The sequence below is a fragment of the Tenebrio molitor genome, chromosome 9 (genome assembly GCF_963966145.1).
Source record: "Tenebrio molitor chromosome 9, icTenMoli1.1, whole genome shotgun sequence".
In the NCBI taxonomy this organism is placed as follows: domain Eukaryota; kingdom Metazoa; phylum Arthropoda; class Insecta; order Coleoptera; family Tenebrionidae; genus Tenebrio; species Tenebrio molitor.
In genome coordinates this window covers 9,340,474-9,360,446 of record NC_091054.1, presented here as the reverse complement: position 1 = coordinate 9,360,446, position 19,973 = coordinate 9,340,474, and the positions used below count along the sequence as shown (strand labels likewise).

Sequence of the window (19,973 nt, the reverse complement as noted above, 5' to 3'; positions counted from 1 at the left end):
GTTGAAAAGTGTCGTTTGTTCGATTGCAGGAGAAGCAGCGCCCCCCGATCTACAACCCCGAGGACTACTCCCTCTCGCTGAAGAAATGGGGCAGGAAGCCGTCCAGCGGCGGCACCGTCTCCCTCTACCCCACCCCCACGAGCTCGGACTCCGACTGCGGCAGATCTCAGAACAGCTCGTTTCGCGACTACCGGAACCCGATGCTCATATCTTCCGGTTGTGAGATGACTCTGAGACAGTTCGGAACGGTGACGGAGCTCCTGAGCAAGCTCAAGTCCGATCTGAGACTGGCCTATCCGAGGTAATGACAGTTGTCCCAACCGGATGAATTTTGGTGAATTTGGTTAATTCAGTTTTTAGAAAGGTTTATTTTTTTTACCAGTACATAGTTCGTCCCTCGTGTAATTATTGTCCTCGCCGCGCAAGGAAAAGATGCACTTTAGGTCCTCGTCACATTATTTATCAGTACTGTTGTTAGCATCATAACGACAACACGAATCAACATTTGCACTAAGATTCCAAAACCACTTTCAAGGCTTTTGGTTGTACCAGGTTAAAACCATTTCTCATACAAGTGAAGAGTATAGGAATTTTTTGTAGACAATTTCGTAAGCTGGATATTTGATAATACAGAGAATGTACTAGTATTATTTTAACCACGAGCTACTGGCTCCATGTAGAACTCGAAAAAAATATTTAAAAAATTTTTTGGCAAAAATAAAATGACATTTAATTTTTGAGGTACAATTTTTTTAAATTGCTTTTAGTCTTCTACGTTGTCTCACAACCTCGTAGGTAAAATTTCGGCACATTTTAAAAATACACCCTGTATATCATATTTTATAAAATGTACGCCAATGCGAAGTAACCTCTAGGAAATATGCTTTAAAACAAGGCAACCGCATTGGTGTACGTTTTATAAAATATGATATACAGGGTGTATTTTTAAAATGTGCCGAAATTTTACCTACGAGGTTGTGGGATAACGTAGAAGACTGTCATTTTATTTTTTGACAGACTTTTTTAAATATTTTTTCCGAGTTCTACATGAAGCCAGTAGCTCGTGGATAAAATTATGCTGGTTCATTCTGGGACACCTGTATGTAACTGTTTCGGTCATAGGAATAATAGATAATAGAATGCAAGAGTGCAATATCAAATACTTTAATTTGTAAAAGTAATTGATCAAAAAGGACCTCCTAAAAATAGTGTAGACGTTGTATAACAATATATAAAAAATAAAATTACAGCAATAAAAGACTAGCTCAGAGCAGCATCCCACGAAAATTTCACAATCACAATTTATGACAGTCAACAAGCCGCCCTAGGACAACAGCACGGTAGACAGCATTGGTAGTTGGGTTGACAGTGGGGGTCGCAAGGGGGTTCGGGGCATTCGACGCAGTCGGGGTCGTCGTCGTCGCACTCCACGTAGTGTCCTGGGGGCATGTAGCTCATCTTGTGCACGGTGTTGTCCTCCATTCGAAGTTTGGGGGGTTGGTACTTCGGCTTCTCCGCCCAGGGAGTGTCGATGGGCTCCGTGGGCTCCCACGGCTGGTACGACATGTTGTGGATGGTCTTGTCGCTGATCTTCCCCGTCGGCTTTTCGATCGCGTTAATCGGATAGATGGGTTCGACTTTGCACGCTTGGTCCACGGGCATGTAAGACAGACGGTTGACAGTTTTATCGCTCAAAGGACAATCGCTGGAGAAGAGGTTGACCTGGGGGCGGATCGCGTCGGGCCTGGAGAAGGGCTTGGGCACGTAGTCGTGCTTCTGCGTGGTGATGTCCTGCATGGGCCCCTCCCCGAGCAGCTTGTGCTCGCACGGATAGATGGGACACGGGGGCAGCACCTTGTGGGGCAGGTACGACATGTTGTGGACGGTGTTGTCCGACATCTTGCCCTCCCCCACGCACAGGTTGTTCTCCGGGAGGATCGGGTCCGGCCTGTCGGCCTCCGTCGGCAGGTACGACTTCCTGTAGATCGTGTCCTCGTCCATCTTCGACGCCGGCGGCACGTACTTCCGCTCGGGGGCGTACGACTTGGGCCGCGCCGGCTGAATGTACTTGCACTTCTTGCGGGGCTTGCAGGGCTCGCAGGGCGGGCCGGGTGTCACCACCGGGACGCACACGTTGCAGCAGTCGCACGGCGGCTTCGCCGGGGGCGGCGGACACGGATTTACCTGCACTTTGGGCATTCCGTCGGCCAAAACCGGGATGCAACACGGTCTGCAGCAGTTCGCGGGGCAGGTCATGTTGGACCGGACGCGGCGGGGGGCGGCGGCGGCGTCTTTGCCGCAGGTTTTGCAATCCATCTTGCCGAATTTGGGTACAAACACAAAATGTCAGAATTTTTCAAATGGCAGGCATCAAACAGACGGCTAGATCCGTCGCGCTTTTATTTGGATCTCTCCGGGAGTCGTAAGTAGTGTGAAATTAACAATTGCGCAATCTGCACAATCGAAACCCACACGCGGTGAGATTCTCATTCGATGGTGCTCGAGATCGTCGTTTTTTCATCGCCTGTTCAAACACCGACAATGTCAATGGTCTCGAAGAAGCCGGAGGAAGCCTCCAATTAAGCGCGAGTTCATTACCGCATGATGAGTTCGAATACCTCGTCGAGAGCCCCCCGAATTACCCAATATGCAAATGGGACATGATTCAAGATGACATATCTCACTCGTCTCGTTCCAGCTTTGTACAAGAATTCGTGGCGGATCCGTTGGACGGCATCACCTTGCTCCTCGACTTGCTCCGAGCCATCCAACTCAGCCAGTCCACCAACCACAACGGCCCCGCCGGCAATAACACAACGGGAAAGATGCCTCCGTCCCTCCAAAGAAGAGCTCTCCTCGACGAACTGTCGTGCCTCCAGTGTCTCCTCCTCTGCTGCCAACGCTACACCGAGTCGATCCGGAAGCTGACGGCTTCTTCGGCCGGACTCTTCACTCTGGCCATTTGCATAATGAGCAACGTCACCAAATCGAGAATTCTTTCCTTGCAACTGCTCACCAAAGCTTGTCAGCCTTCGAACAATGGCCACAGTGCGGTCTCCGAAGCCTTGTCCACTCTGAGACTCCGATTCGGAGAACCCGTCAGGTTCCGGTTCCTGGTGGGGATGCTGATGTCAGCCGGCGGCCAAGGAGACCTCCTGGTAGCGGGGATGAGGTTCCTCAACACCTTTCTGGACACGGCGGGGACCATGCAGAAGAGACTCTACATACAAGCGGAGCTGGAGCAAGCCGGTTTCGACGTCGCGACAGTCAAAAAAGTAACACCGATAACCCACTCCTTCTGTTTCTTCTCTTACTCTCTTTTTCCAGAACATCAGTATTAATTCGTCTTCTACTGAGTACCTGTTCGAGGAGTTGGACCATTGGGAGAAGAAACATCTGGACGTGGAGACCCTACTGATTCGATTGGAGAATTCGGAGCGCGAGAACGACACTCTTCGAGACAAAGTGTTGCTGTTGGAGCGGCGAGTCCAGATTCTTCTGGAAGAAAAAGGAATACTGATCTCTTTGGAGCAGTGTTTGAAGGAGCGTTGCAGCGAGCTCCAGGAAGAAGTGCACTCGCTAAAGTCGGTGAAGTCGCCGAAGAATTCGTCTTGTGGCAGTTCTAAAAAGAAAGGTAAAGTCGATTTGTTGGTAGGTTGGTGATGACAGCGAGTCGGTTTCAGGGGACTCTCCGCACGAAGACGAAGGTATTTCGTCGTCGGAACGCAGCTTGACTCCTGACGAAGGAATACAACGCGAGACTTCTGTGTACGAGTTGTACACGGTGACCAACGAGATGAAGAAACCGAAGGTCGAGGACGACGACGAGACCACCATCGACGAAGTGATCGAGGAGCTCAGAAATATCATCAACGACGCAGAAACTGAGGCCTACCGGAACGAAGAGAAGAAAGATCTGGAGAGGAAGAAGATGGAGGAGGCTCAGGTCGCCAGCAAGATCCAGATGAGGGTGGCGGTGGACGACTACGGTTCCACCAACGAGATGGAGATCGTCCCGTCGAATCTGCACCCGCAGCCGCCGAGAAGAACCAGGAGTCTCGTCCACCTCTTCATCCCAGCCGAAGACTACGACTACGGCAACAAAGAGTTGTTCTTCGAGAACGAAACGCCCTACACGAGCGAAGAGGGGTCGGACTCGTTGCTGAGCGCGTCGAAGTACCAGCTGCCGAGGATCGACAAAGACCAAAAGGCTAGGTCCGGCGCGAAGAGATCGGAGTCTTTCCGACAAGCGGCCAAACCGCCGCCGAACCCGCTCTCGAAGCAGAACAGCTTCGACGGCGGGTACTGCAGCGCGGGGCCGGTGGTGGTGACCCACCACGCCCAGGAGGACCCGAAGAAGACCAAATCGAAGAGTCTGGACCGAATAGACGACGGACTCGACACGCTCGTCGACATCGTGGTCACGGAGCAAAAGGTGGACAAGCAGACGTGCCAAGCCCGGACCAAGAGCGACTCGAGCAACTGCCCGTCGCGCCACCTCTCCAGCGGCACCAGTCGCAAGCTCAACCGCTACTCCGACGACAAAATGAAGATGTTCCTGCCGTCGAAGCGCGACCACAGCGACATTCTCTACTACTTCCCGCGCATCCAAGAACGGAAGACCAACAGTTTTTTGGTCAACAGGGGACACACGAACGCCGGATTGTACTCGGGGCAAGTCACGAGGGACAACTCGATCGCGGCCAAGAAGACGAAGGAGTACGTCTCGGGCAGCACCTGCAGGGTTGCGGGGAAAGTAACCGATTTGCCGTCAGGACTGTATTAAATTATTCGGGTTCACCACAACGATCTTGTACATAGTTCACTTTTATTTATCTTTCTATGTTTAATTGTTCGTGCAATATTAGGTTTTACACTTTCTGATAGCTGGCTCGCAGCTATCGACTAGAGAGTTGTAGATTTTGAGGTTGGGGTATTTCGGGTGCACACTTTTCCGTTCTCGGAGAGAATGTTGCTCAAAGTGTTTTCAAAACAATCAAAAATGTACAAATTCACGTTTATATCGACGGTTAAGGATTAGATTTAGCTAGATCTATGATCTCTGTAAAAAGATGTAGGCGATATTTTAATAAACAACTAAAGCAAAAAGCAAGTGTGCTTGTGATTTGTATCATTTTTCATACCAGTTACCAGCCGATAACAAAAACTGTAATTTTGTGTCATAGTGAAAAGGCGAAGAATGTGAATAAAGTAAAAATCACATAATAATGGAATTCATTGTAACAAGTAAAAGTTACACCATCATCAAAAAAAAGAAAGAATACTCTTTTTATAAGCTGACTTCGGTAAGAACTATTGATTTAACTCGTAACCAAATTTAAATTGATTTAACCCCTAGAATGAAGGTTGCAGAATTTGGAAACCAAATCAAAGAAGTGATCCGGTAAGGTAAGAGTCTCGAGAGTACGTTAACAGCTGTCCAACAAGGGCGTAGTAATGATTTTTCGCTGGGGTGAGCCAGATTTTAATAATACATTATAGTCCTTTTTTTAAAATCAATTGTCAATGTCAAAATTCCCTCAAAGACCAGGCTGTACCACCCTAAAAGCTTTTGTTTCAGGACACCTCAATCGTAAAATCTCCCTAGATCAGGTTTGAGGTTATGTCAGTAATTTTCAAATGTCAGAAAAGTTTCAGGTGTAACCAAATTTTATACCAAAAGACAAGAAATAATGACACTGAAAAGTGCAACTGAACATATACAGGAAAATGGGAATTTATTTAATGGGTTATATAAGCAGTTTCCCTATTCATTTTTAGGATCTAACCCCCAATCGTCTTCCGAATATGATTCTGCGGAAGAGGAATGTCCTCAGTTGGTAGATTTCCCCTCAAATTTTTTCCAGTCCTCTCTAATCAGTTCCTCGCAGTGACGAACCCATATATTAAAAGAAAATACCTCGAATATGATGTATTGATATGTGCATCTTTACTGCAATTTAGCATGGTCGGTTTTTCTGTCTGCATTTCTTCACGTAATCTAATCATAGTCAATTTTTCTCGTTGTGTTAGATCCTTGCTTTCGGAAACTCATTTAACTTTTTATTTTTATTTAAATGTAATTGCGGCTTCAATAGCGCAAGCGCCTTCACATCAAAATGACTGACATCGGAGCTGACTGACATACAGTTGACATTTTACGTTGCCAATCTAATAACTATCAAATAACCAATGGCTTATACCATCATGACAACACTTTGACAATTGATTTAAAAAAAATGGACTTTATAATCTGTTTCAAAATCAAAAATCCACCACCTGTTGAATTATGTTGGTAGAAAAAAGAAATCCCTAGAATAAGTTTCATTTTGTTTGGGTTGGCCCAACCTCCCGCCAAAATTTGGCATTGAACTGTTGAGTTTATTTACGTAACACAGTAATTATTATGCCCAAAAAGATGGTAGTTTTTGAGTGAAATAATAAAAATATTAGAATAAAAAACATGATGAACTACGACCAAAACGACTGTCCAACAGCTTTTTTCATAACCCCACTTTTTTCTAACACTTGCAGACACACTAAAAAACAAAAGTTGGCGACGTTGTCGCTTGTATTTTCGAGGTAGAATGCAGTGTTGGTGGATTTTTGATTTTGAAACAGATTATAGGTAGTTTATTTAACGAATTTGTGTGTAAATTGGGCTTTGTTTGGCTTGAGTGGGCCTACGAGTGTCAAAAAAGCCCAATTTACACACGAACGAGTTGAATACAAAGTTGTTTTGTTCGACAAGCCCATTAAAGGCTCCAAATCGCTTAAAATCTTTAAAATTAGCTTGACGTTTCGTTTTGACAAGTTATCAAAAGTTTATCAAAATCCGTTCACACAGGAAAAAATTCTCAAATTCTGGCAGTGTCGAACAAAAAACCACTTTTAAACCACTGCTGCTGACCGACCACAGACATAGATCTACATAGATTAAGTTAAGTCTGTGAAAGAAAATTGATATAATCACTGAATAAACTCCGAATTTTTCGAGAATTTTTATCATTCCATTACAGCGCTTTCGTGTTTGATTTTTTTTTTAGATTATTGCAGATGTATCTTGTTTTTAATAAGTGCTTCACTTTTATTCTGGGGTGGGCCGGGCCCATCTGGCACCCTCCTTTGCTACGCCCTTGGCTGTCAAGTCAAGTTTTAAACAATATCGTTTAGAGGAGGGACATGTCGGTAAAGAAGAGATCTGTTAAAATCCTGTATTATTTATTTATCGAAATTTCTACAATTTATATCATGTTCAGGAAGAATCCAACAACTTATCGATTAATTACGTGGTGAGAAGGTGAAATAATTAGTGTTCTTATTACAATGCTTAATGTGTATGTATAACAAAGTCGCATCATTTCGTAACATGGAAATATTTTTAAAATTTATTATTACTATAATACAATATCATTTTATCATCGTCATCATTATTATTTGAATCATCATTATCATCGCCACCAATAAAATCAATTTTCTACCGCTAATAAATCACACCGAAGCCTAGTAGAAAATCCATTTTAACCAAGCCAATCATAACAATAATAATATTCTTGAGAACAGTATAATTAAGTATACTATTTGTATTTTATATATATATTTATAATAGTTAATAAACGCTTTATAGTTTTCTTGTCGTACAGCATACTTTAGTCGTCGGACGGACCTCGGCCCGTCCGCGATAATTATTTTAAATTTCACTAAAAACTACTTTCATTTTATTTATATTACAATAAAGAGCAAAGGCCAAAAATCGTAATGTACAATATCAGTAATACAGCGATTAAAATAATTTGATTCTGTCATTACAAAAAAATTAATACTCTCTAGCAACTGTGTATCACAATTATTATAGTTTTCTCTTTTTTTTTGTATAATATATTACATTTCTTGGTCCGAACCAGATTAAAAATTCAATTGAATATTCTTTTACAATTTAAGACAACCAAAGGGGCGCGGGATATGTGCCACATTACTCCTGTCATGTTTAAAAACGTCGCCAATCACGTTAATCAATAAACTTTGTAAATTCAACATGGACCCATAATTTTACAACAATTACGTCGCTCAACAATTATACGAGATTTACATTAAATTCACTGATTTAGAATGGGGGATTCACAGAGAGGTATAAGTAGCCGAAAAATTACCGAGAGATGTCTCTCACATAGAGCTATAAAATATGTAGTCGTACAGCAAAACGTCAAATTACAGTTATTTGTGCATCCTGATTGGTCCCAAACCCCTCGTGCAGAGACCTGCGCCGCCAGGTGGCGCCCGCCCGTCCGGGTCTCGAACCAAAAACTGCAGCGCCCATGGGATATGCTATTGTTTCTACGTGAGCATTTCCTAACGTGACCTGATATGTACGCGACTGGCTGCTAGGGGCGCTGCAGTTTTTCCCGCCGAACGTTGTCGTCCTGATCCTTCGAGCCTGGACGACGCTCGGACATACTTGCGCTACGCCGCGCAAATGAAACTGAAGCACTCGTGTCGGTTGTGTCTTTGGCAGCGCTATTTCGGTGACTTCAGCGTCGTGTAGCATTGGCCCGAGGCCTGGGCCAGGTTCACCTGGGACGCGGAGAACTCCAGCTTCGGCTTGCAGATCATCACCGCCGGGTTCGACTCCAGGCCGTTCGGGTTCAACGACGACGTCACGACACTCATCACACCTACCGGACAGACACGTTACTACGGCGGACTGGCGGCGGCGCGTGGAAGCGGCTTAATGTGGCGAGAAAATGAAAGGTGGTGCTGAAATTGGGGCGCGACGGCCCCGACACCCACGAGCAAAGTAGAGAGGCGGCGCGCCGACCCAACGCGACACGTGACAGCTGGCGCCACCGAACTGGCGCCACTTTTAATTGCCAAAGACGAGTCGAGGTTTGGTCGACGTTCCGCAGATAAAATAACACATCAGGCTTGGCTATAGATGTAAAATGGTACCTAATGACGTTAATAGAGCAAGACACCATTTCCGTCTACAAAAGAAAAGACGATCGGATTCCAGCGGCAGCAAACGGACCAACAGAAAAAAAGTCACAACAAGTTTGTTAATCTCATCGCCATTATCATTACCATGCAGACTCTCGTTTTGTAAATGCTAAAGTACAACACACACGATACCAGAAAGGGTAATTAAGGGGTAATTAGGGTTAGGGTAGGAACACGTAACGTCAAAATGTAACATGCCATACTAATATTAGTCATTCCACAACGAAAACATTAGTAGTTTAATAATACCCCATTGTGTATTTATTCCCTATTCATTTCTGTGTTTGATTTGGTACCGTTCAAACGCAAATTCGAATGACGACGTTCATCATCTGAAAAAACAGTCCAATTGTCAGAACAGGCACAACCTCGCTTGGCAATTTGACAGGAGGAGGACGTGAACGCGCGTTTAGTCACGTTTGAGTAGTGTGAACGTCGCTTTATTACATTGGAAGGACACAGCGTTAGCAAACAGATTTGAAGCGGCGCGAAATGAAACTTGAACGAGTTTTGAACGTTTATTAAAAAGAAAAACAAGACACTTCATGCAATTCGCATTCAAACCAGCCTTAATTTGGTGACGTACCTTATTCTACGTGACAAGGAATTTCAGGTTAGTTAAAGGAGTCCACACCTGAAAAATTCCCATTTTATACTGTCGCAATCGTAACAAGGTTGGAATGAAGTTGTCACGTCAAACCCCACGACCGTTACAGATACAGATTTATTCTGAAAGAAAAAGTGGTGAAGTAGCATGATACAATGTGGTGTTGTTGCAGTTTGAGCGCCATTATCTCGAGCGTTTTTATTGTGCACAATATGTCCGTGAACATCTTCATCTGGAGAAACTATCTGACAAATTGTCGAGTTAAGAACGAGGAGTCGTTCAGAATTACGACTGGAAACGATAATACAGCGCAATAAAAATGGTACAGTCGCCAACGAGATAAGAGCGCATCACGGCCAATAAGTTGTAAAAGAGTTTTTCATTTGTCGCCACTACATCCGGTTTTATTTAAATTTCACAACGGGATTTCTCGAGTGTATCGTCGCTGTCATCGTGCAAGACGATAAAAGATTAAATAGGGACGCAATAAAGAAAGGGGAAGACGCGCTTATCTTGACGTGAGAACTTCATCCGCACTGTGCTTCCCCTAGCGCTTTCGCTTGTCGTTATGAAAAGAAGAGAAAAACGTGGAATTGTTTGTTGTAGGGATTTTTGTGTCGTCGACCTGGAACAATGATAGTAGTAAAACGTCGTTCGTCCACTACAGAAACGCCAAACTGTCACCGCCCGACTATCTCTTAAGTGCCGACAGAGGGCGCAAATGTCGAGCTTTGAGGTTAAGTGAACAAGCGATTAAGATAAGTGCGCCACCTATTCGATAAAAAGTCACATTACACACACACATTCGAACCTCTTCAAAGCGCCTGGTGGTAACATCGGCTGTCGTTTGGTTTCTGGATGACGTGGTCGTATTGTCGGTCGTTATCTAATCGAGAGAAAAATGAGAGGAAACGACGTGAACGATGGAGATGGGCGCGGGCGGGGTGAGCGCTTACCCATTTTGGGCCCGGGCCCGCCCATCATGTCCTTGGGGTGGTTGGACTTGACGGCGTTCATCCGGCGGTTCTGGGCGGCGGCGGGGCCCATGGGTCCGCCGGGCGGGCCGCTCGGGGGGGCCTGGCCCGGGAGACGGGGACCGCGGGTCGGCTCGACGGGGAGCACTCTTCGGCGCTTCTTCGGAAGTTTCGCTCTTGCCTGAAACAGCGAGCGTCAGTGCTGCCGAGTGCGGTTGGCGCGGGGGATTCACCTGGGTGTGACTGTAATACATGGCAAAATTCGAAACGATCACAGGCACTGGCAACGCGATGGTGAGCACACCAGCTAGAGCACACAGCGCCCCCACGAACATCCCTATGTAAGTCTTTGGCACCATATCGCCGTACCCCACCGTGGTCATGGTAACCAGCGCCCACCACAACCCCAACGGTATACTCTTGAAGTCGTTGTCAGGGTTAGTCTGTATCCTTTCCGCGTAATACACCAAACTGGCGAAAATCACAATACCTAACACAAGAAAAAACACCAACAGCGTCAGTTCTTTGGCCGAGGCCCTAAACGTCTGGATTAAGATCTTCAAGCCGGAGGAGTGGCGAGTCAGCTTGAACAGCCTCATTATGCGGATGATCGAGAAGAACTCCATGATGTCGGCGTTCTCCAGACGGGCGGCGTACCTCCGGAGGATCAGGTCGATGTAAAAGCTGGCGGTGGCGATGTAGTCGATGATGTTCACCGAAGAGATGATGAACTCCAGCTTGTTAGGAGACGCGATGAACCTGACCAGGATCTCGAACGTGAACCTGCAATACATAACATGTTCATCTGAAGAATCACAATGACATCTCGTTTGACGGTTGCTTTGACATATATGTAACTGTCATTTAATTCAGAATTATGGCGTCGAGTCAAAGAAATATCACAGATTAATATTCTGTGGAAATATTTTGAAAAAACTCTATTTTCATACTGCTGTGGTGGAAATCTGTCAAACTTTTATTACGTATCAGTACTGGTAATTTTTAATCAATTAAATTTAGATTTTGTTGAGCTTTACAGAACTGCCAATCGTAAGAAATAAAAAGTGTGGCATTTTGTCCCAACGCATTTAACTTAGTAATTACAGACAGACAGTCTAAAGTCGCTATACCAAATAATTATCGTTTTAAAGCTTCGTTAGTTAATTTGTTCGAGAGAGTTTGAACGGATTCAATTCATCTTCTGTCTTCCGCTCTTCCGGTGCAACTGTAATTAATCAACGTCACTGTACAAGTAAATCTGTTCGTTATAAAGTCAACGAAATGTTATATTTTAGCAATTACGCGCACAAATAAGAGAAAACAATTTCCAAATTAAATTGAATGTTTAAACACTTTTTTTGTCGTTGCTACGTAGGCAACCAGCAATACGCGCTAATTAGTGAATTAAAAATTTAGAAATTTTTTTCTACGTAAATGTGATCGTCAATAATTTCCGAATTAGCAATTCTAATTTGCAATTTAATTAGAGGGGAAGGTGGGATAATGACGCAACAAATTATGCTTGATTGTGGAATAAAAAAGAGCATGTTTGTTAGATTTGTGACATTTATTCGTGTCGAGTGCCAGGATCGAAAAACACAAATAATTTGTTAAATAGATCCTTTAGATTTAACGGCGGTGCTAGCTGACAAGGGTTTGACAGTCTGACACGTCATTGCTACCAAGACTGATACGGTAAATTTTACTAGACGCTAAGCAGTGGTGTTAACATTAGGGAAATAAAAGACATCTGGGGTCAACTTTTATATAATAGAACGACAAATTTCTAGCATGCAAACTTTCACAATGTACAAACCAGGCGTTGCAGATGCACTCGATGTAGAAAAAAGCGACATGAGCATCAGTGTCTATTTTTTCGATGAAAAAATCTGTCCCGTTGCTCGCAGTCCGGACGGCTACGGTTTTTATATCGGGCACTTTCATGTCGGGGTGGGTTTTCAGACAGAAGGACAGAATCGAGATGCATATGAAAAATACTGATAATACTCCTATGACCTGAAAAAATACACGTCAACTACATTTTCAATCAGACAAGAAGGAGAAATTCAACATAACCTCAAATGTATGACACTTGTCAACACCGTGAACGTACCCCGACATTTCAAATGACGTAATTGACAAACAGTTTTTAAAAAGGTGAACAGTGAGAAGCTAAAATAAAGTTTAAAGTATTAGATGGATCAAAATGGTGAATACTGATTGTGTAGAACGTGGTAGTAAAAGGAATTGCAGTGGTGGATCAACATAACTTCAATTCGGAGTGACATGTCAAGGCGCCGGTGCCGTCCGACACGTTGTACTCGACGGCAGGCGTAAGTAGTGGCGTTCGATCCTGATTTATTTAACTGTGTCTGTACTTTGTCCGGCTTTCAGTTTTTGCGTGAGCGGACGGGGCAATTCCCCAACAGTGTATCGAGTGGAGAGATTTATTTATGAAATTTTTCACGCGTTTGGCCGGCTTTTTGCGGCACAAAGCGCCATAATCTAATTACCAGGCATCGATCAATCAGATCTGACAGCACTAATTGCCCCATCAGCTGGGATATCATCTCCAAAAGAGCCCCGCACGTCAAATCTTTAAAGCAACATCGACAGGGGCGTCAAACTTCCCCGTCAACTTCTTACCCAAACCGAACTTATTGAATTAATTAAGCAAACAGAATCGATAACCGACACGACTACAAATCGCGAAGGGAATCGATCAGAGTCCCAGTTTGTCAGCGGTTTTGCATTTTTATCCCTCATAATTATTCCCAAGACCCCCGATACGATTTGGCGGCGTCGGGGGTCAGCGCGCCGCTCGTTATCCTGATCGATGCGCCGTTCATTTATTCAACATTAACGTCGAATCATCGTGGACGCGGAAATTCCGGTCGCGTGTTCGTGAATCAGGGCGCGGAGTTCCGGAGAGTACCTTGGCCGCCGTCGAGGAGTAGGGCTCGTCGAACAGCGACCAGATCTTCGGCTTGATCATCTGCCACCAGGAGAGGGTGCCTTTGAAGTAATCCTCCTCGAAGCCGAACTTGCGGGCGATCTCCTCGTCGCTGGGCTTGTCGGTGTCGAGGTCTAGCCGGTCCAGCACGGCCAAGGTCTCCTGGGTGTCCCTGTGCTGGAAATGGAGCGGGAACGCTTTCAAACATCGACTGCAAATATTGGAATAGGTGATTTGCGAGGGCTTTCAAAAAGCGAATCCCCCGCCAATTAATTTTTCGGCTCGACGCCGAAAGTCGGCTCAGAAGGAATTTGTTGCTTTGAAATATCGAAAATTAGGGGTTTCGCTGCGGCAACGTAATGAAGACTTTCAATTTGTTTTTCTATGCAAATATTGTTAACTGTAATTGGCGTATTAACAATTCTAATGCGGAATTTAATTATAGAGAAGGTGGGATAATTATGTCTCGTTACGGCAGTAAGGGGGTCGTTTTAATTTATGTAACTATACATTGTTCTCTTGGGAAAAATTCTTTCTATGCAAAATTTGTTTTCAAGGTGAAGTGGGGGTGGGGTTTGAATTTTAAAAATTCAGACGTTTTTCAATTTACAATTTTTTTTTAGCAAGAAAAATGCGAACAATCTTTTTTCTCGTACGTCATTTTGACGTTCCCGACTGACGTGGGTTCGTAGAAAAGATCCGACGGGGTCAGATCTGTAGGTCTTGGTGGCTAAAACTACAAGAGTTTAAATCTGTAACAACCCCATAACTTTTTCCCAAACATGTAGTAAACATAAACCATTTTTGGAATTTAGGGAAACCACGTATTATTTTTTTCAGTCATATTTCTAGCTCATTCGCGCATTAATTAAAGGCACTCGCTCCTTCGTCGATCGTGTTTAAAAAAAATGCGCTCATGCGGGAACATCGTCTTCCCGCACTTGGCTCGTAAATAACTATTCTGGTCGCCCTAGGGGTTGTGCAGTTGACTCCGTCGTCCGAGATAATCTTCGGTCTAATTCTCGAACCCCGTCGGAAAAACATTGCCCCCTCGAACATTGTTGTGGGTAAGAGTTCGACAAACACCATCAGCCCAGCCCTAAATCATCCCGGAGTCGAACAACGACTCCAAAACAAACACTATCCATTCTGGCGGCCTCTGTTGATTTCGGTTCCGATGTTTACCGATATAACGTCTATAAATTGTCCCGCCGTCCCAAAAATAGACCCACTCGAAGCGATTAACTCCGGAGTCTGATCTTTTGACAGCACGGCTCCGGGCGCTACCCGCCTTCAACATTATCCAAAGACCGACAATTCCTATGTTAATTAAATTCTAGACCCGAAATTAATAACAACACGATCCCGGACCCCTTACCTGGGTGTAAGTCATCCAGCAGCAGGGCTCGACTTGGTTGGCGTCCAAGCCCCAGAACTCCAACTCTTCCTCGAACAGGGGACCGCACACGTCCGACGGATAGTGGAGCTTTCCGGTCCTGGAAAACGCAAATTCAGGATGAGACCAGTCCCGGACCGGGGGACAAGAAACGGAGCGATTCGTCCGGAGTCGAGAGACGCCAGATTTGAATTTCGCGCCACGCCGGTTCGACTCTCGGCCGCCAGATGTCCCGTCCGAGCTATCGACTCACGCTATTGTTTGGCGTCGCCTTCCGGAATCCCATCCCGAATACAGTTTAAATTAGCTGGCAACGTTATTATTTGAACATTAGCTCGTCGTATTATCTCATACGATGCTCGTAAACTTCATTCTCCGTCTTAAAGGACTAAATGGATTCTGGTTTACATAAACGTAAAAATTAATTCTCGTCATTGTGCCTAATCTCATTTCCCCCATTCCGCACAGTTCTCTTCGCTTTCTTTGTTTTTACAAGCACTAAATACATTTCAGTAGTTCATCCAGCTCTGCAGGATTTCCTCATCTCTCTTCGAAGGAACGTTTCTTTTGTTCGTTAATTGCTCGAGTGGGGCGACTCCACTACTAATTATGTCTTTTATTTTTTCGAGTCCTTGACCCAGAAAGTGGACCTTTCATTCTGGCGGTGTTTCAATTGAAAACTGATTAAACGGATGATGGGATCAATCGCCGCTCGTTGGATTCAAATGACCAGTCGGGGCGGGGTTTGGCGATTGAGCCCCCCACCATCGGTTCTCGTTGGTCGACTCAAGTGACTGAGTCGAGCTTGACCAATGACGGCGCTGGGATCCGCCCACCAACTTTAAATCATTGTTAATTCGCGCCTCGTTGACATTTATAAATCGTGCGTAAAGTAAAAAGTTGTTGCGGGAATGTTGTTTGCAAAGAAAAAAAAAAAAGGAAAAGTTTTGTGCGAGCAAAGGTTGGAAAAGCTTTCCGTCCGCTTGACACGGGTGATATGTTACCATTTGGAAATTTTAAGACCGATTTGATGGATGGAGGAAAGTGAGAAGATCGAATTGAATTGTTGATCAGACAAGTTCTCTCACGCCGTCTCCCATCTTAAAGTTTGTTTGACATTAAAAGCTTAAATAGGTTTTCCGATATCTCCGAGATGGAGTTCGCCTCGACACGTTGATGTTTTTTATTTCCTCGGTCCGTCTGGCCCCCGTCCGATAATTAATCTATCTGGAACAAAAATTTGCACAACAGCACCCTCCCCGACGACAAATCGCCCCGCTTCCACTTTCCCAAATCCGCGCCCCAATCGTTTTTTTTTCGAACTGGCGATTCGTTGTAATTCACCCCGACTCTTAATAACGAACCCCTGACCTGTAATAATTGAGAACCTGCGCGAAAACCCCCGGATGCCTGTCGAAAAAATACTCGTTCAGTATGGGATCGTAGTTGGCCAGAGCTTCAGTCAGTCGCGATAATCTAGTCGCCGGAATTTTTTTCAGGGTGGCCTTGTAAGTTTCGTGGCGAATCCCCCCGACGTTGAGGACCACCCTGTTCTCGGCGTCCATATTGATGAGGTTCATGCTGCCTGAAAATGTCGAACGTGCTTAGTCACTTGCGACATCTCTGTCGGACCGAAATTGATGCCCACCTGTGAAAACTTACCGGACTATTTGAGGCTCTGCTTGGCAGAATCCATTTCGATGTCAAGCCGAACAAATCGCTGCCGACCTGGAACAACGACACATTAACAGCGGACGGGAGACTGAACGCCGCTCACGTGGTCATGTCACATGAATAACGCAAAAAAGAGATAACGACGGTACGCCTGCTTGATTTATGACGATAGAAGTGATCTTGACAAATGTAATGTCATGTCTCAAACCGAACGCTAAAGATCTCGCCGTTTTTCTATTAAAGATGTTTTATGCTTCTCAGACATTCAGCTGTTTCACTATAACCTCTTCTTGTCAATTCAACATATACAGAGTTGTTATAAATGTTTCTTGCATCGTAGTTGACTGTGATTTATGATATACGTACAGACGTCACGCCTCTTCTGGACTTGTAAATTTGACATTTGACTCGTCAATTTACAGTTCCCTTGTTTATCATTTTTCAAAGTGTTAGTTAGGTAAAACGTTCTTGTTTTTATATTTTTTGTTTCATAAAATCTTCATCAATCGTGTGGGTGTTTTTATTGTCTGAAAGCGCATTGTTTTTAGGTAGCCAATTAATCACATCTCTAGTAGCAAGTCAACTACGTCATAAGAAACATTTATGACGCTTCGACGATTGTTTTTTGAGCGGACTGCAGAGTGAACATTCGCTGTCAAACTTTGTATAACCTGAAAGTGGCCCCCTTTTGTGATTTATGATGACGGCGGCGATCTTGACGAATGCAGTAGTCATCTCTGGTGGCAGGGATAGTCATTTATAAAGCTGAAGACCGAGATTTCCACAGTTCCGATATTAAAACGGTCTCGGAGCACTTTTTATCATTAGCACGACGCTCAGCTTCACTTTCAGGTCGTGCTAAAAAGCTGCAGCGTAATTAATTTCTTAAATAAATGACGGAATGTTAATGAAAACGTTTCGCTGAATATAAATTGGACGTCGTCAGTGTTGACGTGTTTCACAATAACTCAATTTGCGCTTTCTCTCGTGATTCGGTCCCGTCCGACAAAAATCGTTTCGATTTTGCTATTTTACGCTTTATGAACTTGTAAATAGCCGTTCCGGGGCGCGATTTAATTATCCGGAATGGAAAGAAGGCGAGATTTAGTGTTTGCGCCGTTGTCTCTCCCGCCTCGAGATGCAGATCATAATAAATGGAGAAGAGGCGCTTTAAATCTTAAATCGCGCCTGATCGGTGTAAATCTTTTAAGGAGGTGCTTGTTTTAAGAAATCCCGTTCCGACAATAAGATAAATTTCTAAAACTTATTTCCATAGAATTGAGCCATTCATCGTAGCCGGAGGTATTGAATTTTTTAGGGGAGCTCTTTTTGAACGGGTTTTTTATGGGCGGAGGGAGGCAATCTGCGTGTTAAAATGGAAGGCTCTTATTTAATTCATAAAATAAAAAAACCGGAAAATGTGCGATCATCGCGCCATAAATCGCGCGCAGCGCACCCTACCACGAAGCGCGCCGCGACCGCACACCTACTATACACACCGAACTATTCTTCCAAATCTGCTAAACGTTCACCTCTTCAGACACACAAATAGCGTAGATCGATCGTCGACAGACACGAGCCCCCCACGCTTAACCCCTTGCCTTGGTGCCGACGCCAGATCAGCCAATCATCGTGTTCAGCGCCATCTGTATCGAAGTGGTCCGTGGTCGATGCCTAAATTACATTTTGCAATGCAAATCTCAGCAGCTCGGCCCGACTAACGCCCCAAACAGATCAAAGCTTTAATGACGCGCTTTCATCAAGCTAGCGTCTCACGTGACTCCCGCAGCCCGCGTCAAGCGCGCTTTTCTTGCCGAGAGATCGACGCGCAGCGCGCGGCGTCACCTGGCGGTGATTGATGGCGAAAACTGGCAACACGCTGTAATTGCGACGTAATGGCGTGTCGATTATAGATAATCCTTTATTTAGACAGTTGCGGTCGGTACACAACGGGGTATCCTGATTACGGCTAATATTTGAGCGTAGGAGGCGTGTGTGTTTCGATGTTCTATTGTTCGACGTACGGTAAATAGATGGGAGGCGCACTACGTTAAATATTAACACGGACGGGGCGATCACAATATCTCGGCGACGTCATTATTGATGTTCATTGGAAGTTTCAGGTTTAACTCGGCGGGCCCGAGTCAACACGGGGACAGTTCGTCCTTTTTCACTGTTTACAGAAATGACGGCAAATCAAATTAGTCCGTGATAGAGTTCGCCGGAACGCCGGAAAAAAGGGGGAACGGGTGCACGAGTCAACAGTCGAACGGTGATTGCATTAGGTCGAGGGTGTGGATTCGATTTTGTTTGACGGAGGTTTTTGCACCTGTGTCAAACGGAATTAATTAACTTAATCAAAGGACAAAATGGCGCAGAGCGGCGGCAGCCGGACCTGTAAATAAAATAAGAATTCCTTTCGGAAATGTCATCTGTCGGAGAGTGTTTGTGTCGTGCGTTCCACCAGACTAGGCGGTGTTTACGCCGATGTCGGAGTGCATTTTCTGATTGGGTGCACATTATATTTTTGCTAAATTTTAGTTTCGTCGCTGCAGAAATTACATATTACAGTCTTGTGTTCACACCTTAGTCTCTCTGTGTTGCTTAAAACATGTAGGTTGTGATAAAAAATGTTTCTTAGATTGTTATGATTTATGGTGTACAGTTGGATTTAAAAAAAAGGGACACGTCAAAAAAAAATTGACAAAATTTTTTTGTTTTTTTTAATAGTGTGAAACCTTACGAGAGATAGGTTAGAATTATGGTCAAAATTCAATGACATTTTTAAAAATTATTTGATAGGTACATACTGTCAAGTAGACAATTAATTGAAAAATGGACAAAACCAAATTTACATTAGCAAAAAATTAATGACATTTTTTTTTTATTCAACTGTACGTAGGTACGGATTTACCGCTTTTTCTGAATTTGTAAATTTGACATTTGACAGCTCACGCTTGTCACTTTACAGTTTTCAAAGTTTATCATTTCATATTTCATGTGTTAATTAAGGTGTTCTGAGCTAGTTGCGGAAGCAAAAGACTTGTACGAGTACAGGGTCATTATAAATGATTGTCCCATCGTAGTTGGCGTTGAAAACCCACACAAATTTTGAATGTGCCACCAGCCTAGTAGACAGATTTCCACTATCGCCAGTAGCGCCACCTATCGGCGATACTAGTCTCACTCATGTTATGAGGCTTGCGGCACATTGAACTAACTACGTCACCAATGCGTACTGCGATGGGACAATAATTTATAATGACCCTCTAGTAAATAATATACATTTTGTTTACACCTAAATACTCGTATGTATAAGCACTTTCTTTCTTCAGCCGCAATGAAAGTGGTTTATTTCCTGAAACAGAATACACT

The 19,973-nt window shown here is 44.3% G+C and overlaps 3 protein-coding genes across 19 annotated transcripts in view; 1 reads left to right on the top strand and 2 right to left on the bottom strand.

Annotated features, from left to right (window-relative positions):
- Positions 1-5,458, top strand: part of mwh (multiple wing hairs) — a 47,992-nt gene extending 42,534 nt beyond the window's left edge. For 3 of the 4 annotated variants that reach the window (XM_069057652.1, XM_069057653.1, XM_069057654.1), the window contains 4 exons: positions 30-301; positions 2,699-3,275; positions 3,328-3,634; positions 3,684-5,113. In XM_069057652.1, the coding sequence (XP_068913753.1) occupies positions 30-301; positions 2,699-3,275; positions 3,328-3,634; positions 3,684-4,786 (2,259 nt within the window). In that variant the 3' untranslated portion in view covers positions 4,787-5,113. Of the gene's footprint in view, positions 1-29; positions 302-2,698; positions 3,276-3,327; positions 3,635-3,683; positions 5,307-5,359 lie in introns of those variants that run through there. The other variant, XR_011161939.1, reaches the window with a different exon arrangement.
- On the bottom strand, positions 1,149-2,513 carry LOC138138004 (stabilizer of axonemal microtubules 1). The gene has a single exon (XM_069057663.1). It carries the CDS (start codon positions 2,314-2,316, stop codon positions 1,312-1,314), a length of 1,005 nt encoding a protein of 334 aa, XP_068913764.1. The 5' UTR covers positions 2,317-2,513; the 3' UTR covers positions 1,149-1,311.
- A 1,757-nt stretch (positions 5,459-7,215) lies between the features above and the next one.
- Shaw (Shaker cognate w) overlaps positions 7,216-19,973 on the bottom strand; it is an 85,088-nt gene continuing 72,330 nt past the window's right edge. For 2 of the 14 annotated variants that reach the window (XM_069057656.1, XM_069057658.1), the window contains exons 3-10: positions 16,573-16,652; positions 16,296-16,509; positions 14,907-15,024; positions 13,511-13,705; positions 12,392-12,591; positions 10,809-11,358; positions 10,558-10,756; positions 7,216-8,672 (exon numbers count right to left, since the gene is read on the bottom strand). In XM_069057656.1, coding sequence (XP_068913757.1) covers positions 8,515-8,672; positions 10,558-10,756; positions 10,809-11,358; positions 12,392-12,591; positions 13,511-13,705; positions 14,907-15,024; positions 16,296-16,504 — 1,629 coding nt within the window. In that variant the 5' untranslated portion in view covers positions 16,505-16,509; positions 16,573-16,652 and the 3' untranslated portion in view covers positions 7,216-8,514. The other 12 variants (XM_069057655.1, XM_069057657.1, XR_011161943.1 and 9 more) reach the window with 11 other exon arrangements.

What these genes read in the sequence shown, in the direction of transcription:
- LOC138138004 (XM_069057663.1), bottom strand. Translation starts at nt 2,316, where the DNA reads ATGGATTGCAAAACCTGCGGCAAAGACGCCGCCGCCGCCCCCCGCCGC.